The following is a 27,528-nucleotide window of genomic DNA, read 5'->3' as shown; positions in this document are numbered from 1 at the left end:
AGCGGACGAAGGAGGGAAGGAAGGGCAAGGCGGGGGCTCTGCGAGAGCGCGCCTAGCCCCGCCTTCGGGCCCCAGAGTCCCCGCACCCAGGTTTCCATTGCACGGCTCTCCTCAGCTCCTTCCCGCCTCCCAACTTAGATCCTGGGGGCGGTGCTGACGTCGGGGCCCGCCCTGTGGCCCCGCCCGGCCCGCTCTTGCTAGCGCCCAAAGCCAGCGAAGCACCGGCCCGACTGGGCCATGTCGGCGGAGCCTGAGCTCATTGAGCTGCGGGAGCTGGCACCCGCTGGGCGCGCTGGGCAGGGCCGCACCCGGCTGGAGCGTGCCAACGCGCTGCGCATCGCGCGGGGCACCGCGTGCAACCCCGCACGGCAGCTGGTCCCGGGCCGTGGCCACCGCTTCCAGCCTGCGGGGCCCGCCACGCACACGTGGTGCGACCTCTGTGGCGACTTCATCTGGGGCGTCGTGCGCAAGGGCCTGCAGTGCGCGCGTGAGTAGCGGGCCCCGCGCGCCTACGAGAGCGGAAGGGGCAGCCAAGGGGCAGCGCCGTCGCCGCGGGTCAAGTCGCGGCAGAGGTGGTCGGTGGGGACAGCTCCCGAGGACTAGGTCCGTTACTTTCGCCCCATCGCTGAAGAGTGCGCGAAAATGGTTTATCCCTTGTCGCACTCCACTCGTATATGGGGCACAGATGAGCAGAGGTGGCAGCTTATATGTAAAAATATGCTGATTTCAAGTTTCTTATCTTTAAAATGCCTTGGCCTTTCTTGAGAAAGGGTTTGTGCCTACTGTCCTCGGAGTCCATCTTCCCAGGCTTGCCTCTTCTCAAACATTCACTCACTGTGACCCCCTCCAGAACCTTTGGGGTGAAGGGAAGTTACCCACCTATGGGAGGGAGCCTGGAAAAAGTTAGAACCTTGGGTGTGCCCCCTGCAAGCAGGAGTTTTGTTGAGTATTTAGCAAACACCCTTGAATCAGAAGCTAAAATATGGAAGGCAGCCACACACCCAGCAGTCCTTCTGCACCCCTGGGAATCGCCAGCAAGCAAAGGTTGCTCTCCCCTAGCTAGACACCAGCTGGAATCACCAGGGGCGCTTTTACAGCCCTCCCACCCTCTAGCCTGGATGCCACCTCAGACCCATTGAATCAGCTGCTGGGAGTGGACTCAAGGCAGCAGTAAATTTTTTTAAATCCCCACATTATTGTAACATGGAGTCTGGGTTGAGCATCAGTGCTCTGACCCATTTAGGAACTAGTGGATAGATGGTGTCCCAGGTCTGTATGTGCATGGAGACCCTCTCATCTGGTACAAGAGGACATCACAAATTCAGCTGGGGGGAGCACAAAGTTGTGACAGAATACAAAGAATAAACAAGGGCCGAGCACGGTGGCTCAGGCCTGTAATTCCAGTACTTTGGAAGGCCAAGGCGGGTGGATCACCTGAGGTCAGGAGTTCAAGACCAGCCTGGCCAACATGGTGAAACCCTGTCTCTACTAAAAAATACAAAAAAATTAGCCAGGCGTGGTGGCGGGTGCCTGTAATCCCAGCTACTCAGGAGGTTGAGGTGGGAGAATTGCTTGAACCCAGGAGGCGGAGGTTGCAGTGAGCTGAAATCACGCCACTGCTCTCCAGCCTTGGGGACAGATTGAGACTGTCTCAAAAAAAAAAAAAAAAAAAGAAAGAAGGAAGGAAGGAAGAAAAAGGCTGGGACACTGCAGCATTCTCAAAGAGAAATAAAGTGGCCATAGAGATAAGAAGCAGGATGATTTGGGCATGTTTATCAGAGGTAGAGACAAGGGAGGAATCAACGATAAGTTTGGGTTTTTGTTTCCAGTAACCGGGAGCATAGTGGCCATTTTTGCTGCAAAGAGGAAGCTGGGCAAGGGTAGCAGTGAGGTGGAAGAAAAGGGAATTAAATTTTGGCCATGTTCACTTGAAACGTCTTTTAGACATCCTAGTGAAGGTACTGGCACGGAGGATCTAATCTGAGGGTTTAGGTCAGTGTTTCAGCTGTGGATCTGGGGCAGAAGATTGTGTAGACAGACCAGGCCAGCGATCAGGACTGAGCCCAGACTTCATCATGAGATACGGAAGTTGAGTCAGAATCTGCAAAGGAGCTGAGCAGGAGCTGCAGGGGGGTAGGAGGAAAACTGGCAGTGTAGCCCCTGGGAGTCAAAGGGAGCAAGCTTCAAATGATGCTGAGTGGGTGAGAATGGAGAATGGAACACTGCATTCCATTTGGCAGCACATAGATGGCTGAGGACCCTGTCCTGGGCAGTTTCCTGGAGGGAGAGGCAAGCCTGGCTGAAGTGGGTAGATGGGAGAGTGAAGGCGAAGGATTAGAGTGTATAGAGACCAATGTTTTGGTCTGAGGGGAGTACAGACAGATGACAACCAGAGGGCAGAGGTAGGTTAAAGGTGTTTAGTTTTTCCTTCAAGTAAATGGGCAGATGTATTCCATAGAAGTTCCCAATGAAGGGCCGGGCGCGGTGGCTCACGCCTGTAGTCCCAGCACTTTGGGAGGCCGAGGCGGGTGGATCACCTGAGGTCACGAGTTTGAGACCAGCCTGGCTAACATGGTGAAACCCTGTCTCTGCTAAAAATACAAAAATTAGCGGGGCGTGGTGGCGGGCGCCTGTAATTCCAGGTACTCGAGAGGCTGAGGCAGAAGAATCGCTTGAACCCAGGAGGCGGAGGTTGCAGCGAGCCGAAATCGCGCCATTGCACTCCAGCCTGGGTGACAAAAGGAAGACTCCGGTTTTTGGTTTTTTTTTTTTAATTGCCAATGAGGAAAGGGGAAGCTCTGTGCTAGGCGACAGAGATCCCAACTGTTGAGCAGGCCTCTGCTGTGGCCTTCCGGCCGGTTTCCAGACACCCAGGGTGGCCAACATTAAAGTCCGCATAGCAGTGTGAGGTAAAACACTGAAGCCGGGCCTGCGGAGCCTGGCGGGCAACGGCCCTCTTCCTGGGGCTTCCCTTCAATCTCCCGGACATTTCCCCGACCTGGGGCTCCTCCGCCTCACGGCTAGGCCTCTCTGCAGATTGCAAGTTCACCTGCCACTACCGCTGCCGCGCGCTCGTCTGCCTGGACTGCTGCGGGCCCCGGGACCTGGGCTGGGAACCCGCGGTGGAGCGGGACACGAACGTGGTGAGCGCGGGGCCGAGGGCGTATGGGAAGGGCGAGGACGGGCAGGCCACAGCGCAGGCATTCTCGAAGACTGCCTGGGTGCTGCGCGCAAGGAGCGTTCTAAGTGCCGATTTCCCGGCGGCAGAGAGAGGCTAATTCTGAGCGAGGGCTGAGAGGGGTGCCTGGATTGCCGGCTCCGCAAGGCCTCCACTGGCTGCTAGCAGACCCCAGCCGCTAGCAGTCCCCGGCCAAGGCGGACGCAGGCTCCGCGCACGCGCACTTCCCGCACCTTCCCGCCCTCGCCTCCGGCCAGAGGCCACCCTTGTGCGCTTGCGCGGACGCTGGCACCCGCCCCGTTCCCTGTGGTAGGTGGGGTCTCTGAGTGGAGCTGCCGGAGCGATGAGGTCATTCCTCGGGGCTAAGTGTGCGTGTCCCCGCCCCGGCGTTCCTCCCCCAATGACACAAGAGCTAGATCCCGGCGATCTACGTTTCAGTCTTAACGGTTGCGGCGCGGCGCTGGCCCGGGCGCACGCGCACACTGACACGCGTACACGCACGCACGCGACCGGGGCGGTGGTTGGCGGCTACGGACGCGCGGGACCAGGGGGACGGGCGGGTGCGGCGATGGGCGAGGCGGAGACGCCTTCTTTCGAGATGACCTGGAGCAGCACGACGAGCAGTGGCTACTGCAGCCAAGAGGACTCGGACTCGGAGCTCGAGCAGTACTTCACCGCGCGAACCTCGCTAGCGCGCAGGCCGCGCCGGGACCAGGTGGGAGCCCGGGGGTGCCGGCGGGGGACGGGAGGCGATTGCTGGAGCTCCGCCCTCCCCGGTCCGTTGCCGCGTCCTGGGTCGGTGGGCAGCCCCACCCTCCCGGCTACGTGGCTCCCCGCGTGTCCTGGCCGGTGGCCTGCCCGCAGAACCGTGTGTAAGACCCCGATTCCACCGCCTCGATACTGGTTGCCTGGGCCCCCATGGTTTCTGTCACAGACAGGTTGAACAGGGAAAGCAGCTGTGTGGCTTGTGGTAGACCTGAGCCGGGCATTATCAAGCTATGACTAAAGCCGACCGAGCAGTCTGGACTAGCACCTCGATTTCCGCGTTCAGATGCTCCTGCTCCCTCCTTGGGGAGACTAGGGGAGGAAGTGGAGAGGGAGGAGTCCTCGCCAGGAATTGAGAAGTATGTTTAGGAAAACTGAGAGGCAGAGAGAGATCCTGCTCCTCCATTTGCACTCCTTTACGGAGCCAGCTGAGCCCTCACCTCTTCCCTGTTCTGGCCTGTCACCAGCTGCTGGAATGTGAAACATTTTGATCCCTTCCTCTAGGGTGGATCTGGAGAAAGATTTGGAAATAGGAAATAGGATAGGAAAGAAGTCTTATTTTGGACCATAAGCATTCAGGAGCACTTTACCCACAAGAAGGGGGAAGGGTAGATTATAAAATGCCTAAAGAGGTGGAAAGAGATCCAGGTTACTAACCCAGGACTGTAAGGTGTCTCGGAACCTCCTAGGTATCCCCATTATTAGAGAACTCTGTGCCAGATGCCATGGGTGTGACCACCAGGCTCAGAGAACCAGGCCCAGGCACCAGGAAAAAGAAATAGGGAATGTGAAGCTCAGTATGCCTGGCAGCAATGGGGCGGAAATCCTTATTTAAGTGAAGAAAGTGGAGTTGTGAGTGATGCTTTGGATAAAATTTTACAAAATTCCTTACAAAAGGGGTGGTGCTCAGCACCCCAAAATCTTAGCCCAGAGCTTGGGTGCAAGGGTTGAGTGTAAACCCCTGGGCTTGTCTTCATGTCACTCAGTCCTGAGCCATTTTCCACTGTGGGAAGGTGGGAAAACCACAAGACACTAACCAATTGAAAAGGAGGGCTAGGCCGGGCGCGGTGGCTCAAGCCTGTAATCCCAGCACTTTGGGAGGCCGAGACGGGTGGATCACGAGGTCAGGAGATCGAGACCATCCTGGCTAACACGGTGAAACCCCGTCTCTACTAAAAAATACAAAAAAAAAAACTAGCCGGGCGAGGTGGCGGGCGCCTGTAGTCCCAGCTACTCGGGAGGCTGAGGCAGGAGAATGGCGTGAACCCGGGAGGCGGAGCTTGCAGTGAGCCGAGATCGGGCCACTGCACTCCAGCCTGGGTGACAGAGCAAGACTCCGTCTCAAAAAAAAAAAAAAAAGAAAGAAAAGGAGGGCTAGCCACGGAGGCACACACCTGTAATCCCAGCTACTTGGGAGGGTAAGGCAGGAGGATCACTTGAACCTGGGAGGCAGAGATTGCAGTGAGCCAAGATCGTGCCAATGCACTCCAGCCTGAGTGACAGAGCGAGACTGTCTCAAAAATAGAAAAGGAAGCCAAGTGCGGTGGCTCACACCTCTAATGCCAATGCTTTGGGAGGCCGAGGCAGGCGGATCATTTGTGATCAGGAATTCGAGGCCGGCCTGGCCAACATGGTGAAACCCTGTCTCTACTAAACATATAAAAATTAGCCGGACATGGTGGTGTGTGCCTGTAGTCCTAGCTACTTGGGAGACTATGAATCACTTGAACCGGGAGGCAAAGGTTGCAGTCAGCCAAGATCGCGCCACTGCACTCCTGCCTGGGTGACAGGGTAAGACTCTGTCTCAAAAAAAAAGAAAGAAGGCTGGGCTTGGTGGCTCATGCCTGTAATCTCAGCATTTTGGGAGGCCAAGGCAGGCGTATCACTTGACGCCGAGAGTTCAAGACCAGCCAGGCCGACATAGCAAAACCCTGTCTTTACTGAAAATACAAAAAAATTAGCTGACCATGGTGTTGTATACCTGTAATCCCAGCTACTGGGGAAGCTGAGGCAGGAGAATCACTTGAACCCAGAAGATGGACGTTGCAGTGAGTCGAGATCGGGCCACTGCACTCCAGCCTGGACGAGAGAGCAAGACTCTGTCAAAAAAAAAAAAAAAAAAGAAAGAAAGAAAGAAAAGGAGGCTGAGAAGTCCCAAGTCGTATGTAAAATAAAACCATCAGTTTTAGGCCGGGCACAGTGGCTCACACCTTTAATCCCAGCACTTTGGGAAGCTGAGGTGGGTGGATCACGAGGTCAGGAGTTCAAGACCAGCCTGGCCAAAATGGTGAAACCCTATCTCAACTAAAAATACAAAAAATTAGCCAGGTTTGGTGGCAGGCACCTGTAATCCCAGCTACTTGGGAGGCTGAGGCAGAGAATTGCCTGAACCCAGGAGGCAGAGATTGCAGTGAGCCAAGATCACACCACTGCACTCCAGCCTGGACAACAGAGCAAGATTCCGTCTCAAAAAACAAAACCAAAAACAGTTTTCATGGACAGTGGTAGAGTGGAAGGTGGGTCCCTATGGTGCAGAAGGGAAATTCCATGGTCCTGCTATACGTCCAACTGGGATGGCTGTTGAAGTCCTCTTCTAGCAGGCAACTTTGGAAACAGAAGAAGAAACTCTTCCTCCTTTAGAATCCTGGAAGGGCTGTGTAGTGCCTCTAGTCCAAGTCCCTTGTTTTCTGAGTGAAGATAGGGAGGTTCATTTCCAGAAGGGAAGGGGCTGGAAATGAGGTCACTGCATCCCAACCCAGGGCTCCTGGGTCATCCAGGAAGGGAAGAAGGAGCAAGCTTTCTCAGGTAGGAGCTCAGAGCCATCCCTGTGCCCTCCCTGTTCTGCAAACAAAGTGATCTTCCTTCTTGCCCTGGCACTAGAATCTGCCTGGCATTTCTCCTACCCCTAGTACTCCTCCCATCTGGGTGCTTCTTCCCATTGGTGTACTGAATAAACACATCCACTGCTTTATTCATAGCCTCTGGCCCTCATTTTTTCCAGGGCCACACCATTTGTTTTTACTAACCCGACAAGGTTGCCCACTGTCCCCAGTAAGGTTTGTGCTGGGGTTTTCACTCCAATGCTGTTCTCCATCCAGGAGACCTTTGGATACTTGGGGAAGCAAATGAGCTTCAGTTCCCACCCCTCCCCCTTTACCTTTTTCCTGTGAGGCCCTGGCCTCAGTTCTCAGCCCCACATCCTTGCTGGCTGCAGAATAGCAGCGGGTTCTGGGTGAGGAGCATTCTGCTAAAAGGCTCCACCCTGCTCCCTCATCTGTCCTCTCCATTTGTCCCCATCAGATGGTTTAAGCGCTTAAGGGGACTTCAGGGCGGAGTCAGGGAGAACCCTGGCTCTCCTGGGCTGGGCACAAGATCATTCTACAGGAAACCCTGTGGGAATTCTTCTGGGACAAAATATTGGTCAGTGCTGAGCTTAGCTGTGTCTGTGACACTCCCATTCTAACTAGGGCCTGTCTGACATCAACAGGAAGTTAGGCTGATGCAATGGGGCCAACCAAGGGAGTCTGGGAGAAGAAAGTCAGTTCAGAGGCCTGGCTGCCCTGTCCCACACTCCACCCTTCCGGCAAGAATCTAGTCCCTAGATGAGATGGGGAGTGAGTGGTGGAGTTAAAAATCTTTGGGCCGGGTTCAGTGGTTCACGCCTGTAATCCCAGCACTTTGGGAGGCCAAGGCAGGTGGAACACTTGAGGTCTCCGGAGTTCAAGACCATCCTGGCCAACGTGGTGAAACCCCATCTCTACTAAAAATACAAAAATTAGCTGGGTGGTGTTGTGGCGTGCGCCTGTAGTCCCAGCTACTCGGGAGGCTGAGGCAGGAGAATCGCTTGAACCCAGGAGGCAGAGCTTGCAGTGAGCCAAGATCCAGCCACTGTGCTCCAGGTTGAGCGACAGAGTGAGGCCTCGTCTCAAAAAAAAAAATCTTTCGGCCAAATCCCCGGACAGCACTGGCAGGTGCAGAAACCCACCAGGAAGCTGCCTGTGTACCTCTGGCAGATTGGAGCCTGGCCTAAAGCTGCTTTTATGTGCAGCTTGGGTCAAGGTTAAACATCATGTCACAGTGATTTTTCTCATTATGTATGAGACGTGGAGAGCTGGCTCCAAGTACTACTCTGTCCACTGGTGGCTGGACTACTGATGTGCACCACTCTCCACTCTTCTCACCTGCAGTGGGTCATGGCCCTGTGCTGGGGCAGAGGATAAAAATGGGCTGCTTTCTCCAGGACAAACCCTCACTCCAACTCAACTAGGGTGCTGTGATCAGAATGTGCAATTGGGGTGTGATTTTACTGTATTTTTTTTTTTTTTCCGAGACCAAGTTTCGCTCTTGTTGCCCAGGCTGGAGTGCAATGGCGCGATCTCAGTTCACTGCCACCTCCGCCTCCCGGGTTCAAGCAATTCTCGTGTCCCAGCCTCCTAAGTAGCTGGGATTACAGGCATGTGCCACCACGCCTGGCTAATTTTGTATTTTTAGTAGAGACGGGGTTTCTCCATGTTGGTCAGGCTGGTCTCGAACTCCCAACCTCAGGTGATCCACCCGCCTTGGCCTCCCAAAGTGCTGGAATTACAGGCATGAGCCAGCATGCCCAGCCTGTTTTAGTTTTTTGTTTTTTGAAGCAGGGTCTCACTCAGTTCCCCAGGCTGGAGTGCAATGACACAATAATAGTTCACTGTAGCTGCAATCTCCAGGGCTCAAACGATCCTCCCACCTCAGCCTCCTGAGCAGTTGGGACTACAGGCACACACCACCACACCCAGCTAATTGTTTTTTTCTTTTTTTAGTAGAGATGAGGTCTTGCTATGTTGCCCAAGCTGGTCTCAAACTCCTGAGGATCAAGTGATCCTCCTACCTTGGCCTCCCAAAATGCTGGGATTACAGATGTGAGCCACCACACCCAGCCAGATTTTACTTTAAATGAGAGTCCCTCTTCAGAGTCCCTCATCTGTTCCTGTCCCCTGGCCATGCTCCTTCAGTTGCCCCTGCTTCTGTGGTATCCTTAGGGCTACATTCAGTGCTGAGGCCCTAGGCAGGCAGCAGAGAGAAGCCAAATGATTCTGCCTTTCCCTTATCCACCCATAGCATGCAGAACCAGGAGCAGTAGTGGGTTCAGGGTGGGCACCAGCTGGCAGCTATGTATAGATACATCAGAGACAGGGGGGCCAAAGGCAGTCAGTTTCTAAGGACTGCCCCAGAGGCCATTTTTCAGAGAAGCTCTGGGTTCCTCAAGGGCCCTGTGTCCATGCTGGCCCATCTTGCAGGACGAGCCCGTGGAGTGGGAGACACCTGACCTTTCTCAAGCTGAGATTGAGCAGAAGATCAAGGAGTACAATGCCCAGATCAATAGCAACCTCTTCATGAGCTTGGTGAGTTGACTGTGCAGGAAAGGAGTGTGGGGAGGAACAGGTACCCAGCTGTGTGCCTGATACCCAGAGGGTCACAACTGAGGTTTTCTTGGGTGGGCCCAAGCAGTAATTTGTGCATACCCAGCCTAGCCCCAAGTAGACTGACATCTCACCTGGAACCTACTATCGTTTGATTTCTCTATTTCTTTAGAACAAGGATGGTTCTTACACAGGCTTCATCAAGGTTCAGCTGAAGCTGGTGCGCCCTGTCTCTGTGCCCTCCAGCAAGAAGCCACCCTCCTTGCAGGATGCCCGGCGGGGCCCAGGACGGGGCACAAGTGTCAGGCGCCGCACTTCCTTTTACCTGCCCAAGGATGCTGTCAAGCACCTGCATGTGCTGTCACGCACAAAGGCACGTGAAGTCATTGAGGCCCTGCTGCGAAAGTTCTTGGTGGTGGATGACCCCCGCAAGTTTGCACTCTTTGAGCGGGCTGAGCGTCATGGCCAAGGTGGGATTCCCACCCCACCCTGCTCTATGTGAGAGTATATACACATGCACCTGTGCATGCAAGGGCTGAGCAGCTGGCCCTGTCTCTGATCATTACTTCCCCTTCACAGTGTACTTGCGGAAGCTGTTGGATGATGAGCAGCCCCTGCGGCTGCGGCTCCTGGCAGGGCCCAGTGACAAGGCCCTGAGCTTCGTCCTGAAGGAAAATGACTCTGGGGAGGTGAACGTGAGTACATAGTTCTCCTTAGTTTCTTGGTTGTCACTAGATGGGACTGATGGGCTATAGCTACAGTAAGGCTTGAAGGAGGAATTGTGCTGGAGGACAAGCCCTGCAAAACAGTTCCAGGAGTGTATAGGCATTGTAACTAAAGCAAAGGCTTCCAGACCACTCATGCCAAAGCCTAGGGTTGTCCCAAGAAGCCAGGAAGAATTGTCTTGGTGCTTTGGTCTTTCCTGGTGTGGAAAATCTGGAGATGCAGGAGTCCATCTAATGACATGAGGAGGCCCCCTTCAGACTTTTTACCTGGAAGCTTTCTGGCTCCAAGGTATTAGGCCTGTGGAGTGGAATTAGAATATGCCTGACCTGTCCACAGGTAATTGGGGAACATCTGATTTGGTTGCCTCAGTAAGGTGACCATTTTGTAGGGCCCATCTTCCATACAAACTGCTGTCAGGGATCCTAGCAGAGATCATTCAGCCAAAAGCCTGACATCAGAAAGCCTAGTCCTAGCTTGTGTGAACATAAGGTGCTAGTCTTCTCTGGGGAGGGTCTGCTGACTTGGCCATCCCTTCTGCAGCCTGTACACTCCCCTTTCGCCCCTTGCAGTGGGATGCCTTCAGCATGCCTGAATTACATAACTTCCTGCGTATCCTGCAGCGGGAGGAGGAGGAGCACCTCCGCCAGATCCTGCAGAAGTACTCCTATTGCCGCCAGAAGATCCAAGAGGCCCTGCACGCCTGCCCCCTCGGGTGACCTCTTGTACCCCCAGGTGGAAGGCGGAGAGCAGGCAGCACCAAGTGCATGCCGTGTGAGTGTGACAGGGCCAGTGGGGCCTGTGGAATGAGTGTGCGTGGAGGCTCTCCTCTGCTGGGGGAATGAGCCCAGAGAACAGCGAAGGAGCTTGCCCCCTGTGTCCACCTGTGGGTATAGCCGGGTATGGCTCTGCACCCCTTGCACCCCTCTGCCCCTCATTACTGGGCCTTGGTGGGCCAGGGCTGCCCTGAGAAGCTGCTCCAGGCCTGCAGCAGGAGTGGAGCAGACAGAAGTCTCCTCAATTTGTGTCTCAGAAGTGAGAATCTTGGAGATGCTACAAACAGAACAGGGTCGTGTTTGCAGGGGTGAGGGCCCTCATCTATGGGGAAAGGTTTTGGATTTTGAATGTGGTCTCAGGATATCCTTATCAGAGCTAAGGGTAGGTGCTCAGAATAAGACAGGCATTGAGGAAGAGTCTTGGTTTCTCTCTGCAGTGCCAACTCCTCACACACCCTGAGGTCAGGGAGTGCTGGCTCACAGTGCATCAAGTGCCTTAATGCCTCATATGAGGAGGATGTCCCTGGGCCAGGGTCTGTGTAAATGTGGGCACTGGCCCAGGTTCATACCTTATTTGCTAATCAAAGCCAGGGTCTCTCCCTCAGGTATTTTTCATGAAGTGTATGAATGTATGTAATGTGTGGTGGCCTCAGCTGAATGCCTCCTGTGGGGAAAGGGGTAGGGGTGACAGTCATCATCAGGGCCTGGGGCCTAAGGGAATTGGCTGAATAAAGATTTAAAGATCCTCCTACTGTTGGAATCTTTTATACATACAAAGTTTTTATGAGTCTCCCTGTGTTGCCCAGGATCCTCCCAACTTGGCCTCCCAAAGTGTTGGGATTACAGGTGTGAGCCACCCTGCCCAGCCTGGACTCTTTATTATAGGTGGAGAGCTGCAGTTGCCCCTCATGGTGCCGGAAGTTGCCAAGGGTTATGGACAGGCTCACAGGTGTCTTGCAAAGTCACCATGGACCAGTCTGTGAAGCAGATGTAGTATGCATATATACTCAGTCATCACTCAGCTCCCTGGGGCTCAGGTTGTGGTGGAGACAAGAATGGACTGCAGTTAGAACTCAGGGAAACTGGCCAGGCATGGTGGCTCACACCTGTAATCCCAACACTTTGGGTGGGCTAGGCGGGCAGATCACTTGAGGCCAGCAGTTCGAGGCAAGCCTGGCCAACATGACGAACCCCATCTCTACCAAAAATACAAAAGATTTAGCTGGGCGTGGTGGTGGGCACCTCTAGTCCCAGCTACTCAGGAAGCTGAGGCAGGAGAATCACTTGAACACGGCAGGCAGAGGTTGCAGTGAGTGGAGATGACACCACTGCACTCCGATAGAGCAAGACTCCATCTCAAAAAAAAAAAAAAAAAAAGGCCGGGCGCAGTGGCTCACGCCTGTAATCTCAGCACTTTGGGAGGCCAAGGCGGGTGGATCACCTGAGGTTGGGGGTTCAAGACGGCCTGACCAGCATGGTGAAACCTGTCTCTACTAAAAATTTTTTTAAAAATTAGCCAGGCGGCCGGGCGCAGTGGCTCAAGCCTGTAATCCCAGCACTTTGGGAGGCCAAGACGGGCGGATCACGAGGTCAGGAGATCGAGACCATCCTGGCTAACACGGTGAAACCCCGTCTCTACTAAAAAAAAAGACAAAAAACTAGCTGGGCGTGGTGGCGGGCGCCTGTAGTCCCAGCTACTCGGGAGGCTGAGGCGGGAGAATGGCGTAAACCCGGGAGGCGGAGCTTGCAGTGAGCTGAGATCCGGCCACTGCACTCCAGCCCGAGCGACAGAGCGAGACTCCGTCTCAAAAAAAAAAAAAAAATTAGCCTGGCATGGTGGTGAATGCCTGTAATCCCAGCTACTCGGGAGGCTGAGGCAGGAGAATTGCTTGAACCCTGGAGGTGGAAGCTGCAGCGAGCCGAGATCGTGCCACTGCACATTATCCTGGGCAACAAGAGTGAAACTCCATCTCAAAAAAACAAAACAAAACAAAAAAAACAAAACGAGAAACCATCCCTTCAACACACACACACCACACGCTCTGGGAGAAGGTGTGACATAACCCCTTCACCAAATACTGAGCTGCCACCGTGGACCAGACACTGCTCATAGCACCCAGGGTATAGCTGTTAACAATTCTTGCTTTCAGCCGGGCGCGGTGGCTCAAGCCTGTAATCCCAGCACTTTGGGAGGCCGAGACGGGCGGATCACGAGGTCAGGAGATCGAGACCATCCTGGCTAACCCCGTGAAACCCCGTCTCTACTAAAAAATACAAAAAAAAACTAGCCGGGCAAGGTGGCGGGCGCCTGCAGTCCCAGCTACTCGGGAGGCTGAGGCAGGAGAATGGCGTAAACCCGGGAGGCGGAGCTTGCAGTGAACTGAGATCCGGCCACTGCACTCCAGCCTGGGTAACAGAGCGAGACTCTGTCTCAAAAAAAAAAAAAAAACAATTCTTGCTTTCATTAAAGCATGGACTCTGCTGGGTTTGAAAACTCTGAATTCGAAGTTCTTCACACCTGAATATAACTATATGAATCTGGCCAGTTCCTTAATTTTCCTTCAACTTTGTTAGTTCACATAAGCGTGGCAATCGCAAAAATACAGCTGTGAAAATAGAAGCCAGATGGGCACCCAGCGGTCTGGCCTTAGGCCCTGAAGTGCTGGTTGAGGATTGGTGGTTGAGAAGGCCTGCTAGGCCTGAACTCAGGTGTTGGGGGACGTTGGAGCCTCCAAATACACCCAAGAGAGCGGGAGGACTCACGGCCACCACTTTCCTCCGTGGGAACTGTCACAGCTGGTCAGATCGCGGCTTGCTGGGACCCAAGATCTCGTAACGCATGCTGGGATGCCCAGCATCTAAGGGCGCCCATTGGTCCCGTCCCCACGCCTTGAGCAACAGCCAATCAGAGGGGGCAGCGTGCGGAAGCGGAAGTGAGGTTTCCGTGGAGACAGCAGAGCCTGCGGAAGGCGGCGGCGGCGGCGGCGGCACTTGCTAGCAGCGGCTAGGGCAGGTTATGGTGGAGCGGACTGCGCTGTGAGCAGAGCGGCCGCGGGGCCCGCCATGCGCCGGCGGCCCTGACATGGGCGCCAGCGGGTCCAAAGCTCGGGGCCTGTGGCCCTTCGCCTCGGCGGCCGGAGGCGGCGGCTCAGAGGCAGCAGGAGCTGAGCAAGCTTTGGTGCGGCCTCGGGGCCGAGCTGTGCCCCCCTTCGTATTCACGCGCCGCGGGTAAGGGCATGGGTTCCACCCTGGCGGGGGGAACAGGCAGGCGGCCAGGCGGCCCGCGCCACGGGGGAACTTCCACCGCCGTACCCCACTACAGCCAAGCCAGGATGACCCCCATATTTTGAGCCCCATTGGAGCTAGGGGTGGAGAAAGCCGGGTAGTGGTCTCCTGGCGGCCTGGCCACTCTGGAAGTCTCCCTAGGGAAGAGTGGGCCTGAGGCTTGTCACTGGGCAGACCTTCCGCACGGTAAAGCTAAGCTAGGGCCTCCATAAGACCTCAGGATCTCTTCCTTTCATCCCTTCCGGCTCAGCCTGCATACTGAAGGCTCCTAGCCTCCCTTTCCCCCCAATTGGGATAATGATCCTCTGTTTAGGCTGTTTTTCCTGACAGTAGTGGGACTGAACCTCTCAGAGTAATGGCTGGGAAAGCAGGGATAGGCCCCAGTACTGGGGGTGAGGCTGAGGAAAAAGATCCTCACCCAGTTATGTTCTCCAGATCCAGAGCGCTGACCTACCCACCCAGTCCCCACCCCAGTCTCCCAGAGGCCCGGACAAGAGTACAAGATTGGCTTGGCTGTAGTGGGCTCCTGGACATGGGCGCTCCCCGTGCTGGAGATTTGGCTGTAGACACCAGGAAGACCCAACAGTGGCAATTCACCAGCCACCTGGGGTGTGGGGTCAGGGGAGACACAGCCTTCATTCTTTTGGGCTCCTTCCTAGCTTAGGCATTTGCTATTTCAGTCTTTGACACTGGGCCAGCAGCATCTTCTGCAGTGAGACCAACATGCCCAGGCCACCACCCTGCCCACTCTAGAAGTCCTGGGTGAGGGCAAAGGCCTGATATTAGAATGGCTGCCCTTGCTGAACAAATCAATGATGAGAACTGGCCTTGGTGGCTGCCTGGATGGTGTGCTCTGGTGTGGCCTCTCTTCTTGGGGGTCTGACATAGTAGCACTGCCCACCCATCACCTCTCTTTCCAGTTTCTTCTAGTAGACCCCAAACCTCAGGCAAAGGATTCTCCAGGCATGTCAGGCATGGTGGCTCACGCTTGTAATCCTAGCACTTTGGGAGGTCAACGCGGGTGGATTGCCTGAGTTCTTGAGTTCGACACCAGCTAGAGCAACATGGTAAAACCCCGTCTCTACTAAAATACAAAAAATTAGCAGGGTGGTGGTGCGTGCCTGTAGTCCCAGTATTACTTGGGAGGCTGAGGCACGAGTGTTGCTTGGACCCGGGAGGCAGAGGTTGCAGCGAGCTGAGATCGCGCCACGGCACTCCAGCCTGGGCGACAGAGTGAGACTGTCTCCAAGCGACTGGAGTGCCGTGGCGCGATCTCAGCTCACTGCAAGCTCCGCCTCCCGGGTTCACGCCATTCTCCTGCCTCAGCTTCCCAAGTAGCTGAGACTACAGGCGCCCGCGATCACGACCTGCTAATTTTTGTTATTTTTAGTAGAGACGGGGTTTCACTGTGTTAGCCAGGATGGTCTCGATCTGCTGACCTCGTGATCCACCTGCTTCAGCCTCCCAAAGTGCTGGGATTACAGGCGTGAGCCACCGCACCCGGCAAAAATTTTTTTAAAAAAGGATTCTCCAGGCATATTATCCTCTTTTCTTCCCACTTGAGTTAGGAAGACCACAGACCTCCCTGTGGCCTGTGACATTTGCCATGCCTAGGTGTGGGGCTCCAACCCAGCCTGTTCCCCTCTCCCTCTGCGCAGCTCTATGTTCTATGATGAGGATGGGGATCTCGCTCACGAGTTCTATGAGGAGACAATCGTCACCAAGAACGGGCAGAAGCGGGCCAAGCTGAGGCGAGTGCATAAGAATCTGATTCCTCAGGTGAGGGGCTGGGCAGTGGTCACAGAGCCTACAGTAAGCGTATGGAGGTAGACCCAGATGGGATCTGTTGTCATGGTGAGGGGGGATCTGGGAGGCACAAGGAAGCTTCCTGAAGTAGAGGCCCTGCGCTGACCCTCACTAGCCTCTGTTTCCATGGCAGGGCATCGTGAAGCTGGATCCCCCCCGCATCCACGTGGATTTCCCTGTGATCCTCTATGAGGTGTGACCCTGAGAGGTGGCAGACGGAAGCACCCCCTGCCCCAGCAAGAAACTCCCAGGCTCAGTCAAGGTGTGACTTCCATTGAGGAGCCCGGGCTGGGGCCACAACCCTGAATAAACTCCATTGGCCCATAACCTTCAGCTGTGAGCGGGTCAGTCCCGCAATATTAGTTGGGTGTTGGTTTTTGTATGGACAAGAGGTGGTTGGTGGGTGGTGAAGGCTAATGGCAGAGTTAGCACCCCACTCTCCCCAGCCACCCCTGCAAGAAGCACGGCAGGGCATATAACAGTCAGGAATGCCCGTTACCTGGTTCCTTGCCTGGTCTGCCTTCTTCCAAGTTTGCCTGGGGCCTAGCCCTGCTAGAGGCTACAGCACTTTACAAGCAAGGTATGCCTTCTTCCAGCCCCTAGGCTGTGGGCACTGTATACAAGTAGGAACTTCCTTTCCTTCACTTCCCTTTTAACCCCTAGTCAGAGCATTTCAGCCGTTTGCTACCTCGATTCCTCCTGTGTTGGACAGAGGCTGGGGGCAGTGCCAGCCTGATTCTTCCAACCTACCTGCCATTTGTTCCCGCCTTCAGATGGATGGACAGTTTGCTGGCTATTGATAGGAGTAGGGACTGGGTGGGGGCTTCTCCCTCTACCCAGGGCTGGGCTGATCCCCCTACTGCAACTAACTGTTCCCCCTGCACCCCAAACCCCCAGTTGAGGAATTGAGAGGGTGCAGGCTGGGGTCAGGACATGCTGTGGATGCTTGTGCCTATGGGGAGTTATTCCAACCCACCTATTCTGTCTAATCCCCATGGCTTTGCACCAAATCCTCCACCCCTCCAATTGGGAGGGGACTGTTCACCACCTTGTGGTAAGGGACAACACCCTAAGGCTGGTGCCAGTAGTTATGAGTAGCCTGCCACCCCCTCCCTTACAGTAACCGCCACCCCTTCAGGATCAGTCAAGGGAAAGTACTAGAGCCCCTGGGTAGGGAAAGAAAGGAGAGAAAAACCATAAAAGGAATACTTATAATGTGAAGGTTTGTAAATAGTCCATGATGATGTCGTGGCAGAGTCTGATTTCTATATAGAGGTGACTTTTTTTTTTAAGTACTGTGCAAGCTCTGTGCTTCTAGAATGTGGGAAGTGGCTTGGGGAAGATGGCCCCCAGCCTAGGAAGACTGTTGTGTTATTTGTTCAATTTCAATAAAATGATTTGTAGATCCTGCACATGAGAGTGGCATCCTGTGGGGCTGTGACACCCAGTGTCTAGACTACCACCTGGGCTCAATAGGTAGGCCTGGCACAGGACTCTGGCAGGCCCCCTATGACCAGCAAAGCCCAAGGGTAAGTCTGAGCTCAGCTTGTGGCCATCCCAGCTGTGGCCAGCAGGTGGCTGTGTGTTCACACAGACCTCACTGCAGGCCTCCTGCAGGGTGGGAGGGCACTCACTTATCTGTTGTGATCCATGTGGTGGTGACCCTTGGAATCAGAAGGCCCTGGGATACTTCACTGAGGATTGGCCCTACCTGCCTGACCTAAGGTGAGAGAGTGTGACCCCAGATAGTTCTGGAATATCTGTGTTAGCTGCAGAATTGCCAGCTGACCCTAAGTGGGGTCATGGCCTGACCCCCATGGACCTCAAAAGCCCAACTTTAATGGACAGCAGCCAGATAGGTGTCCCTACACCCTTGGCCTACTGCCAGGCTCAGCAACCCAAACTCATGTGCCTTCTCTGAGGCCTGCCTGTGGACACCATAGGAGAATGAGCTCAGTCTTATGTTTCAGCAAGCAAGGCTCAGCCCACCAGTATTGCCCCTGCTCTCTGTTGCCCCCATCTTGTCACCACCTGCAGCCTGCCTACTGTGGTCATTCTGCCTGCACTTCTTAGGGGCTGCTATGACGCAGATTCTCTGCTAGGCTTAGCCTTTGACTATCAGTCCAATTCCCAGTTAGAGAGGAGAGAGTTCAGGGACAGGCTTCTGACTGTAGGGAGTTGGTTTGCCAGTCTTTCGGAGGTTTGAATTTGTCAAGCCTAGAGCAGGATCACCATATCCAGCCTGGACTTGCAGTTCTGTGGGGTGCCTCCCCATACCCCCCATAGGATGCCAAACATGAGGCCCTGTCATCCTCCATGGTCCCCCTCTACTGGCTGTTCAAGGCCCAGGACTCTCCCATGCCAGATAGCATCCTATCTCCTACCACCACCGTCCCAGCCTGGGGGAACTCCCTGTGCTGGGCCTGCCCAGCTGACCCCAACACTGGAAACAATGGAGGTCAGGCAGCACTTCCTCACTCTCTCCCGCTGGGCTGTGCTCACTTCCTTCCTGCTGGCTGCCTAAGGAAGTGTCCCTGCCCTGGGACAGTCTGGCCTAGCCTTTGTTTCCCCAGGGGTCCCCACCCATGGAGCTTCCAAGGCCTCTGACCCCTGTGAAGCCAGCACAGTACAGGGACACTGCACCTTCCCCTACCATGTCATGGACTCCTTGGTCCTCAGGGCCAGACTCCAGGGCATTCACCTAACCCTCACACAGCCTTCTGTTGCGGGAGAGGCTCCTGGGCATTGGGCCATTGGGTTGCTGAGGGGTTGGCTCTGGGTGACTTGAGGGTAGGTAGATTTGTCTGCACCCCTGGAGAGGTCTGCTGGAACCTCGCTGCAGTCCTCCCTAGGGCCAGCCACAGGAACACCCCTCCCAGAGGAATATACCCCTTTCCTCATCCATGTTGTAAGGAGTCCCCTACTCTGTGTAGTGAACTCTGAAATACACCCAGGGATGAACTCCAGCAGGAAAGCACTCAGCAGAACCCTCCCAGCTGGTCCCCTCCTTCCCAACCCACACAGTCACACCAACACATTGTCCTGTCACACAGGATGCGGAAGCTCTCAGTGGAAAAAAAATGGACTCAGCTACTGGAAGTCCCCCCGACCCTCCTCCCAAGGCTAGTTCCCTTCTTTGGCACCTGCTCTGGGGGACCCTCAGCTGAACAACCCCAAGTATTTTGACTCTCAAAAGCACCACCACCTGACCCCATCCTCTCACACCCTACTGGATTTGAGGATGGGCCCCAACCCTAGGGAAGGAGTGAAGAGGTTCCCTAGTGTTGGAAGCTGTGGGTGTGGGGGAGATTGGCACCTGATCCTGAGCCCATAGCCTTCCTGTCACCTGGCGCAGCTAGTGGGACCAGATCCTACTGGGGAAGGGTGGGGAGGGCAGCCAGCCAGCAGGGCATTCTGGAGGGAAACAGGGTCAAGGCGATCTCCTCCCCCGCGCCTGTTCCTGGCCCTTTCCTCTCAGGGGGCAGCAGGAAGTGAGGAGAAAGGGCTGGGATGGGAGGCGGGAGCGGATGGGAGGGAATGGGGTTTATCAAGTCCTCGACGGGCTGCCCAACGGGCAGCAGCTAGCGCAAGTAGCCTAGCTGGAGAGGCTCACCCCAGGAAGGAGGGAGGCCGCCGACCGACTGGGCCGACGGACTCCCACACAGGTGAGCCCAGCGCAGACGGCTGGTCTGCACCCCCACAGCACTCCCTCCCTCTCCTGGCGCCTGGGAGGGTTAGGGGCTGGTGGCGCAGACGTGGGCCCTTTGGGGAGCTGAGTCTCGCACTGGGGAGCGGACGTAGGAAGAGCCGATGTGGTTTCGCACGGGGCTCGCCAGGGTCCAGCTCTAAGCCTGTCCCCCACTGGGAGGGGCCGGTGGAGCGTAGGGGTCGCTGGATACGGGATGGAGGCCCTGGGAGACCCCTCTTGCTGGCTTTCTTGGAGGTACAGCCAGAAACTGCTGCAGGGGATGGGGGCCTCCTCGGGGTTGAGAGGGAGCCGGGCTCCCAAAGGACCTCAGAGACCGGGCAGAAAAGGACGGGATCCCAGGGATGACTGGCCCTCCCTGATGCGAGTCAGGGAGAGGGGGCGGCCAACTTCCTAGACCCCTCTGAGCTTCCCTGCCCCAACCCCTACTGGCCACGCCGCGACCTACAGCCGGGTTGCCAGGATAACGACTGCCTCGGCCCTTCCCGGGCGTGCTAAGAAGCGGTGCTTGGCCCCCTCCTTCAGTCTTGCAGGGGGCGGGGCCTCCCTTTACACCGCGGACCTGACAAGGGGGCCCCTGATTCGTGGGAGGCGGGGCATTACTGTCCAGGAGACCAGAGGTCGCCTCAGGTCAAAGTCCCTTTTTCCACACAAAGGGGCCCCATGGCTGGCGTCTACGTTCGGGGGTGCAGAGCCAGATCTGCTGCTGCCCCCCCGCCAACCTCGGAGTACCGCAGCACCTCCTGATGGTCGAGCGGGACAACGCCTCCTCCCATTTCCCCCACCTTTCTCCCCGTCCCCCTGCCCCGTCCCTCACACTGTCTCTTTAAGGGGCTGGCAGCGCCGCGGAGCGGGTAGGACTGAACCACCGGCCTCGGGCTGCAGGGGGAACATTTCAGGCTGACTTACGCTCGTGGCTGAGACTCCCAGAGAAAACCCAGCTCAGAGGGCCATTAGGGTCCCAGATGGGTGGCTACGTTCCTCTGCAGAGGACCTGGGGATCTTCGAGCCCGAAACGCGGCACCGGCACCGAGAAAGGTGAAACACACCTTCCCGCCTCGGCCGCAAGTCCAGTCCCGGGCCCACCTCCGCACTGGAGTCTTAAAGGGCCAGCGGGCCTAGGGGCGGAGCCAGCAGAGGCGCTGAGCCGGGGCCGCGCCTGGGCGAACGGCCGGAGAGGGCTGGGCTGGGCTGGGCCCGGGATGGCGGTGTCCCTGGCGCGGGTCCCGGTGGCGCCCCGCGCGAGGTGAGGGCGGGCGGTGCAAACCTGGCGGCTCTCTCCCCTTGGGCTGGGGCCTGAATCCCCGGGGGTGCTCGCGGAGAGGCGTCCCACAAACCCCACCCCCACCCGACCGGGCGCTGGCCCCACGTGCGGGGCGGGGGCGGGGTCCCGCACAAAGACCCGGCGGAGCGCGCTCTAGCCCTGAGCTGCCGGGCGGGGGAGGCGGGCGCGCGCATTCTCGGTGGCGGTGGAGGGACGGGCCGGTCGGCCGGCGCCGCCGTGGGAGGTCCGCTGCCCCTTTGTCCCCGCGGGGCCTCCTCCAAGCCGGGAGAGTGTCAGCTCTCGAAAGTCCGGACAGCCTCACTCTTCTGCCGGGCGGGTGTTACACGGATAGAAGCCTCGCAGCTGCGTTCCTTCCAGCTTCCTATCCTCTGAATGAGCTGTTCGCTGCTTTACCCAAATGCTATAGTTTCTCTGGATCAAGGGTTCTTCACGGTGTACAGGGTGGGCATCAGGGGTTCAGGGTTCTCTGAAACCATGTAGTGGATGGTATGCAGTACATGCTCACTCTGGTGAGCCTAGATTATTTAGTTCTGAGAAGGGTCACAGACCTAATAGAGATTTCTCCCGAGTCGTAGGCTACCTGCTCCACAAAGGAGCCGTGTGTTTCTGGCAGTGAGTTCCCAGGGTGCCTTGCCTGCCGTGCAGTGGCCTGTGGTCTCTCAAACCTATTACAGCCAAAAGCACAGTGCCCCCACACAGCATGGGCTTTGGGAGCATAGATGGGCTTGAGGGGGGCACTTCCAGGATTCCCTAGACTGACTTGTTTTCCCCCACCCTTCTTCCAGTTCCTGAGCTGGTGCCAGGCAGGTGACACCTCCTGCAGCCCCCAGCATGCGGGCAGGCCCAGGCCCCGCCGTTACACTGGCCCTGGTGCTGGCGGTGGCATGGGCCATGGAGCTCAAGCCCACAGCACCACCCATCTTCACAGGCCGGCCCTTTGTGGTAGCGTGGGATGTGCCCACACAGGACTGTGGCCCACGCCTCAAGGTGCCACTGGACCTGAATGCCTTTGATGTGCAGGCCTCACCTAATGAGGGTTTTGTGAACCAGAATATCACCATCTTCTACCGCGACCGTCTAGGCCTGTATCCACGCTTCGATTCCGCGGGAAGGTCTGTGCATGGTGGTGTGCCACAGAATGTCAGCCTCTGGGCACACCGGAAGATGCTGCAGAAACGTGTGGAGCACTACATTCGGACACAGGAGTCTGAGGGGCTGGCAGTCATCGACTGGGAGGACTGGCGACCTGTGTGGGTACGCAACTGGCAGGACAAAGATGTGTACCGCCGGTCATCACGCCAGCTGGTGGCCAGTCGTCACCCTGACTGGCCTCCAGACCGCATAGTCAAACAGGCACAATATGAGTTTGAGTTCGCAGCACAGCAGTTCATGCTGGAGACACTGCGTTATGTCAAGGCAGTGCGGCCCCGGCACCTCTGGGGCTTCTACCTCTTTCCTGACTGCTACAATCATGATTATGTGCAGAACTGGGAGAGCTACACAGGCCGCTGTCCTGATGTTGAGGTGGCCCGCAATGACCAGCTGGCCTGGCTGTGGGCTGAGAGCACGGCCCTCTTCCCGTCTGTCTACCTGGACGAGACACTTGCTTCCTCCCGCCATGGCCGCAACTTTGTGAGCTTCCGTGTTCAGGAGGCCCTTCGTGTGGCTCGAACCCACCATGCCAACCATGCACTCCCAGTCTACGTCTTCACACGGCCCACCTATAGCCGCAGGCTCACGGGGCTTAGTGAGGTATGTGTCTCCAGGGCCCTGCCTTTTTCCTCCTTGAGGATCCACTGCACATTTGGGTTATCAGGGGCCACTATAGGACTATATCTGTAGTTTATTGGCTGCTCCACATTCCCTCAAATCATTCTCTCTGTAACCTGAAAGGGCGACATCATTATCCCCATTTTTCAGATGAGAACAATTGAGGCACAGAGATGCTGAGAAGTTTGCCCAAAGCTTCCCAGCAAATCCAGAGCAGAGCTGGGACTGGGGCCCAGGCCTTCTAACTTTGGAATCCATCTTGATAGCTGCACCTAGGCTCAAGTGTGCCTTGGCTTGGGAAACTGAGGCCCAAAAGTGGGGTGGAAATGGACTTAAACATTTAAAAAGGAAGCAAAACAGATGAGTCTCTGCCTGGAGGTGAAAGGGGGGTTGAGCTGTGAGTTCAGTAGGTTGAAACAGGCTGGGGCCTGCCCTCCCCATCTGTTCCTCTCACCCCGTGGGCTCAGTCTTCCCCAGTGACCATCCCTTTTCCTGCATAGATGGACCTCATCTCTACCATTGGCGAGAGTGCAGCCCTGGGCGCAGCTGGTGTCATCCTCTGGGGCGACGCAGGGTACACCACAAGCACGGTAAGCGAGACCCACCCTGCTAGAGCTCAGTCTACGGGACAACCAGAGAGGGCATTTGGCTACCAATCTCAGGTGGGCACTCCTAGTCTAGTCCCCTTGTCTGTCTCCCACCCAAGGCATCCGTGGTCACGACAGAAAAGGAGATCACCCCCACCCTGCTCTCAGGAAAGAGGAAATGCTTTCCTGAACAGCTGTTGAGTTCCGCCCTTCCCCATCTGCCCAACAGGGTTCCGGTCTCTGCCCCCACCCACTTCTCGTCAGGAGCAGGGACTGTGTGGCTCAGGTGCAGATTGAATGTATAAATGTGTGCAGTTAAAATAAGGCATAGTCATCACAGTGTGGACACAGTTTCCATCTGGGCCTGTGGGCTGAGGTCACTGACCCTGACCTGTGGTCCTTGGCTTCTGCCTCCAGGAGACCTGCCAGTATCTTAAGGATTACCTGACACGGCTGCTGGTCCCCTACGTGGTCAATGTGTCCTGGGCCACCCAATATTGCAGCCGGGCCCAGTGCCATGGACACGGACGCTGTGTGCGCCGCAACCCCAGTGCCAGTACCTTCCTGCATCTCAGCACCAACAGCTTCCGCCTAGTGCCTAGCCACACACCCGGTGAACCCCAGCTGCGACCTGTCGGGGAGCTCAGCTGGGCCGACCTTGACCACCTGCAGACACACTTCCGCTGCCAGTGCTACTTGGGCTGGAGTGGTGAGCAATGCCAGTGGGACCATAGGCAGGCAGCTGGGGGTGCCAGTGAGGCCTGGGCTGCGTTCCACCTCACCAGTCTGCTGGCTCTGGCAGCCCTGGCCTTTACCTGGACCTTGTAGGGGTCTCCTGCCTAGCTGCCCAGCAAGCTGGCCTCTACCACAAGGGTTCTCTTAGGCATGTAGGATCCTGCAGGGGGTGGACAAACTGGAGTCTGGAGTGGGCAGAGCCCCCACGAAGCCCAGGAGGGCATCCATACCAGCTCGCAGCCCCCTGTTCTAAGGGGGAGGGGAAGTCCCCTGGGAGGCCCCTTCTCTCCCTGCCAGAGGGGAAGGAGGGTACAGCTGGGCTAGGGAGGACCTGACCCTACTCTCTTGCCCTGGATAGTTTATTATTATTATTTTGGGGTCTCTTTTGTAAATTAAACATAAAACAGTTGCTTCTCTGCTTGGATTTTGTATGTGGGCTAGAGTGTGTGAGAGATTCCAGAATCTCTCATGGGGTTTGAGCTCAGCTCTGTCTCTATGAAACCCTCTGCTGGGGACTTCTCGTGTAAGATGTATTCACCAAGACTGGGGGCCCAGAGCTGCCCACTCTGGAGCTGTTCTGCTGGAGCACGAGTCACTGGGAGTGGGGGGACCCACATTCCATCCCAACACCAGTGACCTTGCTTTCTCCATATTGGTTGCAAGGGAGTCAGGCCCAGCCCTTGTGTGAGGGACGGGGCTCATTGTGTTTCTGCCACTTGCCCCTGTCTTCTCAGCTGGACCAGTGCCAGCCTCCTTGCCAACCCAGGGAGAAACGTTTGATCTTCCCTGCTGTTCCACAAGCAAGGGTGTCTCCTCCAGTCCCTGCTCCCAAGGGCAGTGGACACCAGCCACATACACCTCTCATCAGGGTCACAGCCCTCCCTCGGATCTGGTGGTGGGAGGTGGGCAGGGGATTGGGATCTGAATCCTGAGGTTCAGTCCCTGTCCCATTCTGGAGATGCCTGATGGGGCTGGGAGGTGGTATCTTGGGCCTGGGAGCAGGAACATCTTCTAAGGTCTGCTCCGTCCTGGCTGTGAGAGAATATGGCTAGTCTCTGATTGTCCCTGAGGAAAGAAGGAGCAGCTGGAGTTGCCAGACCAGCTCTGAGCTGCTTCACTAGCCCTGCCTCTGACAGGAGTGCATTCTGCCCCTCCCCTCAGCCAGCAACCCCCCACCTGGGGTCCCGCCCATGTCCGTGATGACTCACCACGCAGCCCTGCTTCAGGAGGCTCTGGCTCTGGGGAGACAGACTCAAGAAGCCATTGAGTGGCCAGGGCAGCCAGCAGCAGGGGAGCAGGGGTGGTGCCCTTAGAGATGCTTCCCACATTGGGTTCTGAAAGGTGAGGGCAGCAGCTCGATGCTCGGGAACAAATCCTGGGCAGAGGCTAAAGGAAGCTGGAGAGGGTGAAGGTGAACAGTTCACGGCTGGGGTGTGGCTTAGGGGCTGCTGTGGACAGAGGCAGGAGGGACAGCCCTGGAACAGCACCAGGCCTGACTTCGCCTAATGGTGGAGACTGCCTCACTCATTCAGTAAACGCTGAGCACGCAGTGTGCCTGTGCTGGGCTAGGTGCTGGGGATGCATCCGTGATGCATCTGTGAACCACACCAACACAGACCCCTGTCCTTGTGGGAGTGACAAAATAGAGGTAGATGTACACTAGATGCAAAGACCAAGATGCCAGATGACAGAAACAAGCCCGGCCAAGCCAGTGCCAACCCAGACTGTAAAGACATCCTTCCCTCACCTCTAATGGGTAGAGAATGGAGAGGAGAGAGTGAGGTGGTAGCACTGGAAAGGTGACGTGGTAAATTCACGCAGTGAAGAATGAGGTGGACACAGAAGTAGAGGAGTCCCAGGTGTTCATGGCCATGGTGGGGGAGGCCAGGCTGGAGAGAAGATTCAGGTGTTGGTCAATAAAATGATGGGCTGGGTGCGGTGGCTCACTCCTGTAATTCCAGCACTTTGGGAGGCTGAGGCAGGTGGATCACTTGAGGGCAAGAGTTTGAGACCTGCCTGGCCAATGTGCTGAAACCCTGCCTCTACTAAAAATACAAAAATTAGCTGGACAGGCTGAGCGCAGTGGCTCAGCCTCTAATCCCAGCACTTTGGGAGGCCAAGGCAGGCGGATCACAAGGTCAGGGAATTAGAGACCAGCCTGACCAATGTGGTGAACCCCATCTCTACTGAAAATACAAAAATTGGCCGGGTATGGTGGTGCCTGCTTGTAATCCCAGCTACTCAGGAGGCTGAGGCAGGAGAATCACTTGAACCCGGGAGATGGAGGTTGCAGTGAGCCGAAATCACGCCACTGCACTCCAACCTAGGCGACAGAGCGAGACTCCATCTCAAAAAAAAAATTAGCTAGGTTTGGTTGTGCACATCTGTAGTCCCAGCTGCTTGGGCAGCTGAAACACAAGAATCACTTGACCCCAGGAGGTTGTAGTGAGCGGAGACTGCGCCACTGAACTCCAGCGTGGGTGACAGAGCAAGACTCTGTCTCAAAAAAAAAAGTTGCCACAATAAGATAATGGTGCTCAGCAAAGGGAGAGCAGGAAAGGAGAAAGGAGCTGTGGCCTGTCCCCCATACCTGTGACTTCCTGCACCTGTGACCTCCCCCACACACGTGACCATGCATACCTCTGAGCTACCCCACCCACACCCAACACACACAGGTGATCCAGACCACACCACTGTGACCTTTCCCACTTAGCTATGACCCCTGCATACCTGTAACCCCTCCCATGTGTGACCCCACACCACTGTTACCTTCTCCAAATAGCTGTGACTCCTCCACAACTGCGACCTTCCCTGCACAGCTGTGACCAGTACCCATCGAGCTGTGACCCCCTCCATATAAACCTTTATGAACCTCCATTTCTTCCCCCAGAGGACCTAAAAGACAGTCCTAGGGAAAGTGCAACTCAGGGAGAGCCAGCACTGTCCTGTGGGGAAGACAGGGAGTGTGTAGGAGTAAAGTAATGGGGAGTGATGCGGCTCAGAGGTCTGAAGTGTTGCACAGCCAGAGACAGCAGGCCGGACTGGACCATCAAGCTGATGGGCCCCAGACACATGCACGCACACACACCACTTGAACCAATCCTACTGGACCAGCCCAGTAGGAGCAGGCCTGTGGGCAGGGCCCTGGGGTGGAAGAGGGTTTCAGGCACCCTTGGCTTCTTCCTGTGGTTCCACCATTAGAGCTTCTCCCTTGGACTGAGGCCAGCTGGAGAATGCTGGCCTGGTGGTTGCCTGGATCGTGCCAACTGCAGCACTAGGTTTCTGGGGGGCACCAGGAGGTGGCATGAATCCTCGAGGAGAGGGGCCGGGGGCTGCCTTGATGTTCTGTTCCCTCAGCCCTCAAGAGTTGTGCCAGGCTCTCTGGTCCTACATGGTCATCACTCTGGGACCCTGCTTCCTGAACAGGATCAGCAGCCACCACTTCTGGGGCTTGATCCTGTGTACAAGTCTCATGCTGTCCCCAGCACCCTGGGCCCTTCTTTCCCTCAGCCC

General features: G+C 56.2%; 4 protein-coding genes across 11 annotated transcripts in view; 3 read left to right on the top strand and 1 right to left on the bottom strand.

Moving 5' to 3' along the window:
* The window catches only part of CYB561D2 (cytochrome b561 family member D2), a 34,239-nt gene extending 13,523 nt beyond the window's left edge, over positions 1-20,716 (bottom strand). Inside the window, exon 1 of the mRNA XM_065540636.1 lies at positions 20,548-20,716. The gene's annotated coding sequence lies outside the window, so the exon portion shown is untranslated. The remainder of the gene's footprint in view (positions 1-20,547) is intronic.
* Positions 197-11,589, top strand: RASSF1 (Ras association domain family member 1). 4 transcript variants are annotated; one of them, XM_074032295.1, is made up of 7 exons: positions 197-487; positions 3,037-3,143; positions 3,617-3,893; positions 9,220-9,324; positions 9,515-9,812; positions 9,922-10,037; positions 10,638-11,589. In XM_074032295.1, exons 3-7 carry the CDS (start codon positions 3,747-3,749, stop codon positions 10,782-10,784), a joined length of 813 nt encoding a protein of 270 aa, XP_073888396.1. In that variant the 5' UTR covers positions 197-487; positions 3,037-3,143; positions 3,617-3,746; the 3' UTR covers positions 10,785-11,589. The 4 variants fall into 4 exon arrangements, with proteins under 4 accessions (XP_073888396.1, XP_005547278.2, XP_005547280.1 ...); XM_005547221.5 differs by lacking the exon at positions 3,617-3,893; XM_005547223.5 differs by lacking the exons at positions 3,037-3,143; positions 3,617-3,893.
* TUSC2 (tumor suppressor 2, mitochondrial calcium regulator) lies at positions 13,797-17,344 on the top strand. Of its 2 annotated transcripts, none has more exons than XM_074032302.1 (3): positions 13,797-14,069; positions 15,785-15,877; positions 16,066-17,344. In XM_074032302.1, the coding sequence occupies exons 1-3, from the start codon at positions 13,924-13,926 to the stop codon at positions 16,073-16,075; spliced, it is 249 nt and encodes an 82-aa protein (XP_073888403.1). In that variant the 5' UTR covers positions 13,797-13,923; the 3' UTR covers positions 16,076-17,344. The 2 variants fall into 2 exon arrangements, with proteins under 2 accessions (XP_073888403.1, XP_045242148.1); XM_045386213.2 differs by having other exon boundaries at positions 15,785-15,905.
* On the top strand, positions 19,505-24,424 carry HYAL2 (hyaluronidase 2). Of its 4 annotated transcripts, none has more exons than XM_005547225.3 (4): positions 19,505-19,597; positions 21,709-22,675; positions 23,194-23,283; positions 23,698-24,424. In XM_005547225.3, exons 2-4 carry the CDS (start codon positions 21,755-21,757, stop codon positions 24,106-24,108), a joined length of 1,422 nt encoding a protein of 473 aa, XP_005547282.2. In that variant the 5' UTR covers positions 19,505-19,597; positions 21,709-21,754; the 3' UTR covers positions 24,109-24,424. The 4 variants fall into 4 exon arrangements, with proteins under 4 accessions (XP_005547282.2, XP_015301424.2, XP_005547283.2 ...); XM_015445938.2 differs by having other exon boundaries at positions 19,505-20,676; XM_005547226.4 differs by lacking the exon at positions 19,505-19,597 and adding an exon at positions 20,771-20,884.
* Positions 24,425-27,528: the final 3,104 nt, after the last annotated feature.

The sequence above is a fragment of the Macaca fascicularis genome, chromosome 2 (assembly GCF_037993035.2).
Source record: "Macaca fascicularis isolate 582-1 chromosome 2, T2T-MFA8v1.1".
Lineage (NCBI taxonomy): Eukaryota > Metazoa > Chordata > Mammalia > Primates > Cercopithecidae > Macaca > Macaca fascicularis.
This window is presented reverse-complemented; position numbering and strand designations above follow the sequence as displayed.

Excerpts from the sequence above, each read along its gene's own strand:
- RASSF1 (XM_005547221.5), top strand. The coding sequence starts at position 238 with ATGTCGGCGGAGCCTGAGCTCATTGAGCTGCGGGAGCTGGCACCCGCT. Across the intron at positions 3,144-9,219 it reads TGGAGCGGGACACGAACGTG|GACGAGCCCGTGGAGTGGGA; the intron begins GTGAGCGCGGGG and ends CCCATCTTGCAG. Across the intron at positions 9,813-9,921 it reads GGCTGAGCGTCATGGCCAAG|TGTACTTGCGGAAGCTGTTG; the intron begins GTGGGATTCCCA and ends TCCCCTTCACAG.
- TUSC2 (XM_045386213.2), top strand. The coding sequence starts at position 13,924 with ATGGGCGCCAGCGGGTCCAAAGCTCGGGGCCTGTGGCCCTTCGCCTCG. Across the intron at positions 14,070-15,784 it reads TTCGTATTCACGCGCCGCGG|CTCTATGTTCTATGATGAGG; the intron begins GTAAGGGCATGG and ends CCCTCTGCGCAG. Across the intron at positions 15,906-16,065 it reads ATAAGAATCTGATTCCTCAG|GGCATCGTGAAGCTGGATCC; the intron begins GTGAGGGGCTGG and ends TTTCCATGGCAG.
- HYAL2 (XM_005547225.3), top strand. The coding sequence starts at position 21,755 with ATGCGGGCAGGCCCAGGCCCCGCCGTTACACTGGCCCTGGTGCTGGCG. Across the intron at positions 22,676-23,193 it reads GGCTCACGGGGCTTAGTGAG|ATGGACCTCATCTCTACCAT; the intron begins GTATGTGTCTCC and ends TTTCCTGCATAG. Across the intron at positions 23,284-23,697 it reads CAGGGTACACCACAAGCACG|GAGACCTGCCAGTATCTTAA; the intron begins GTAAGCGAGACC and ends TTCTGCCTCCAG.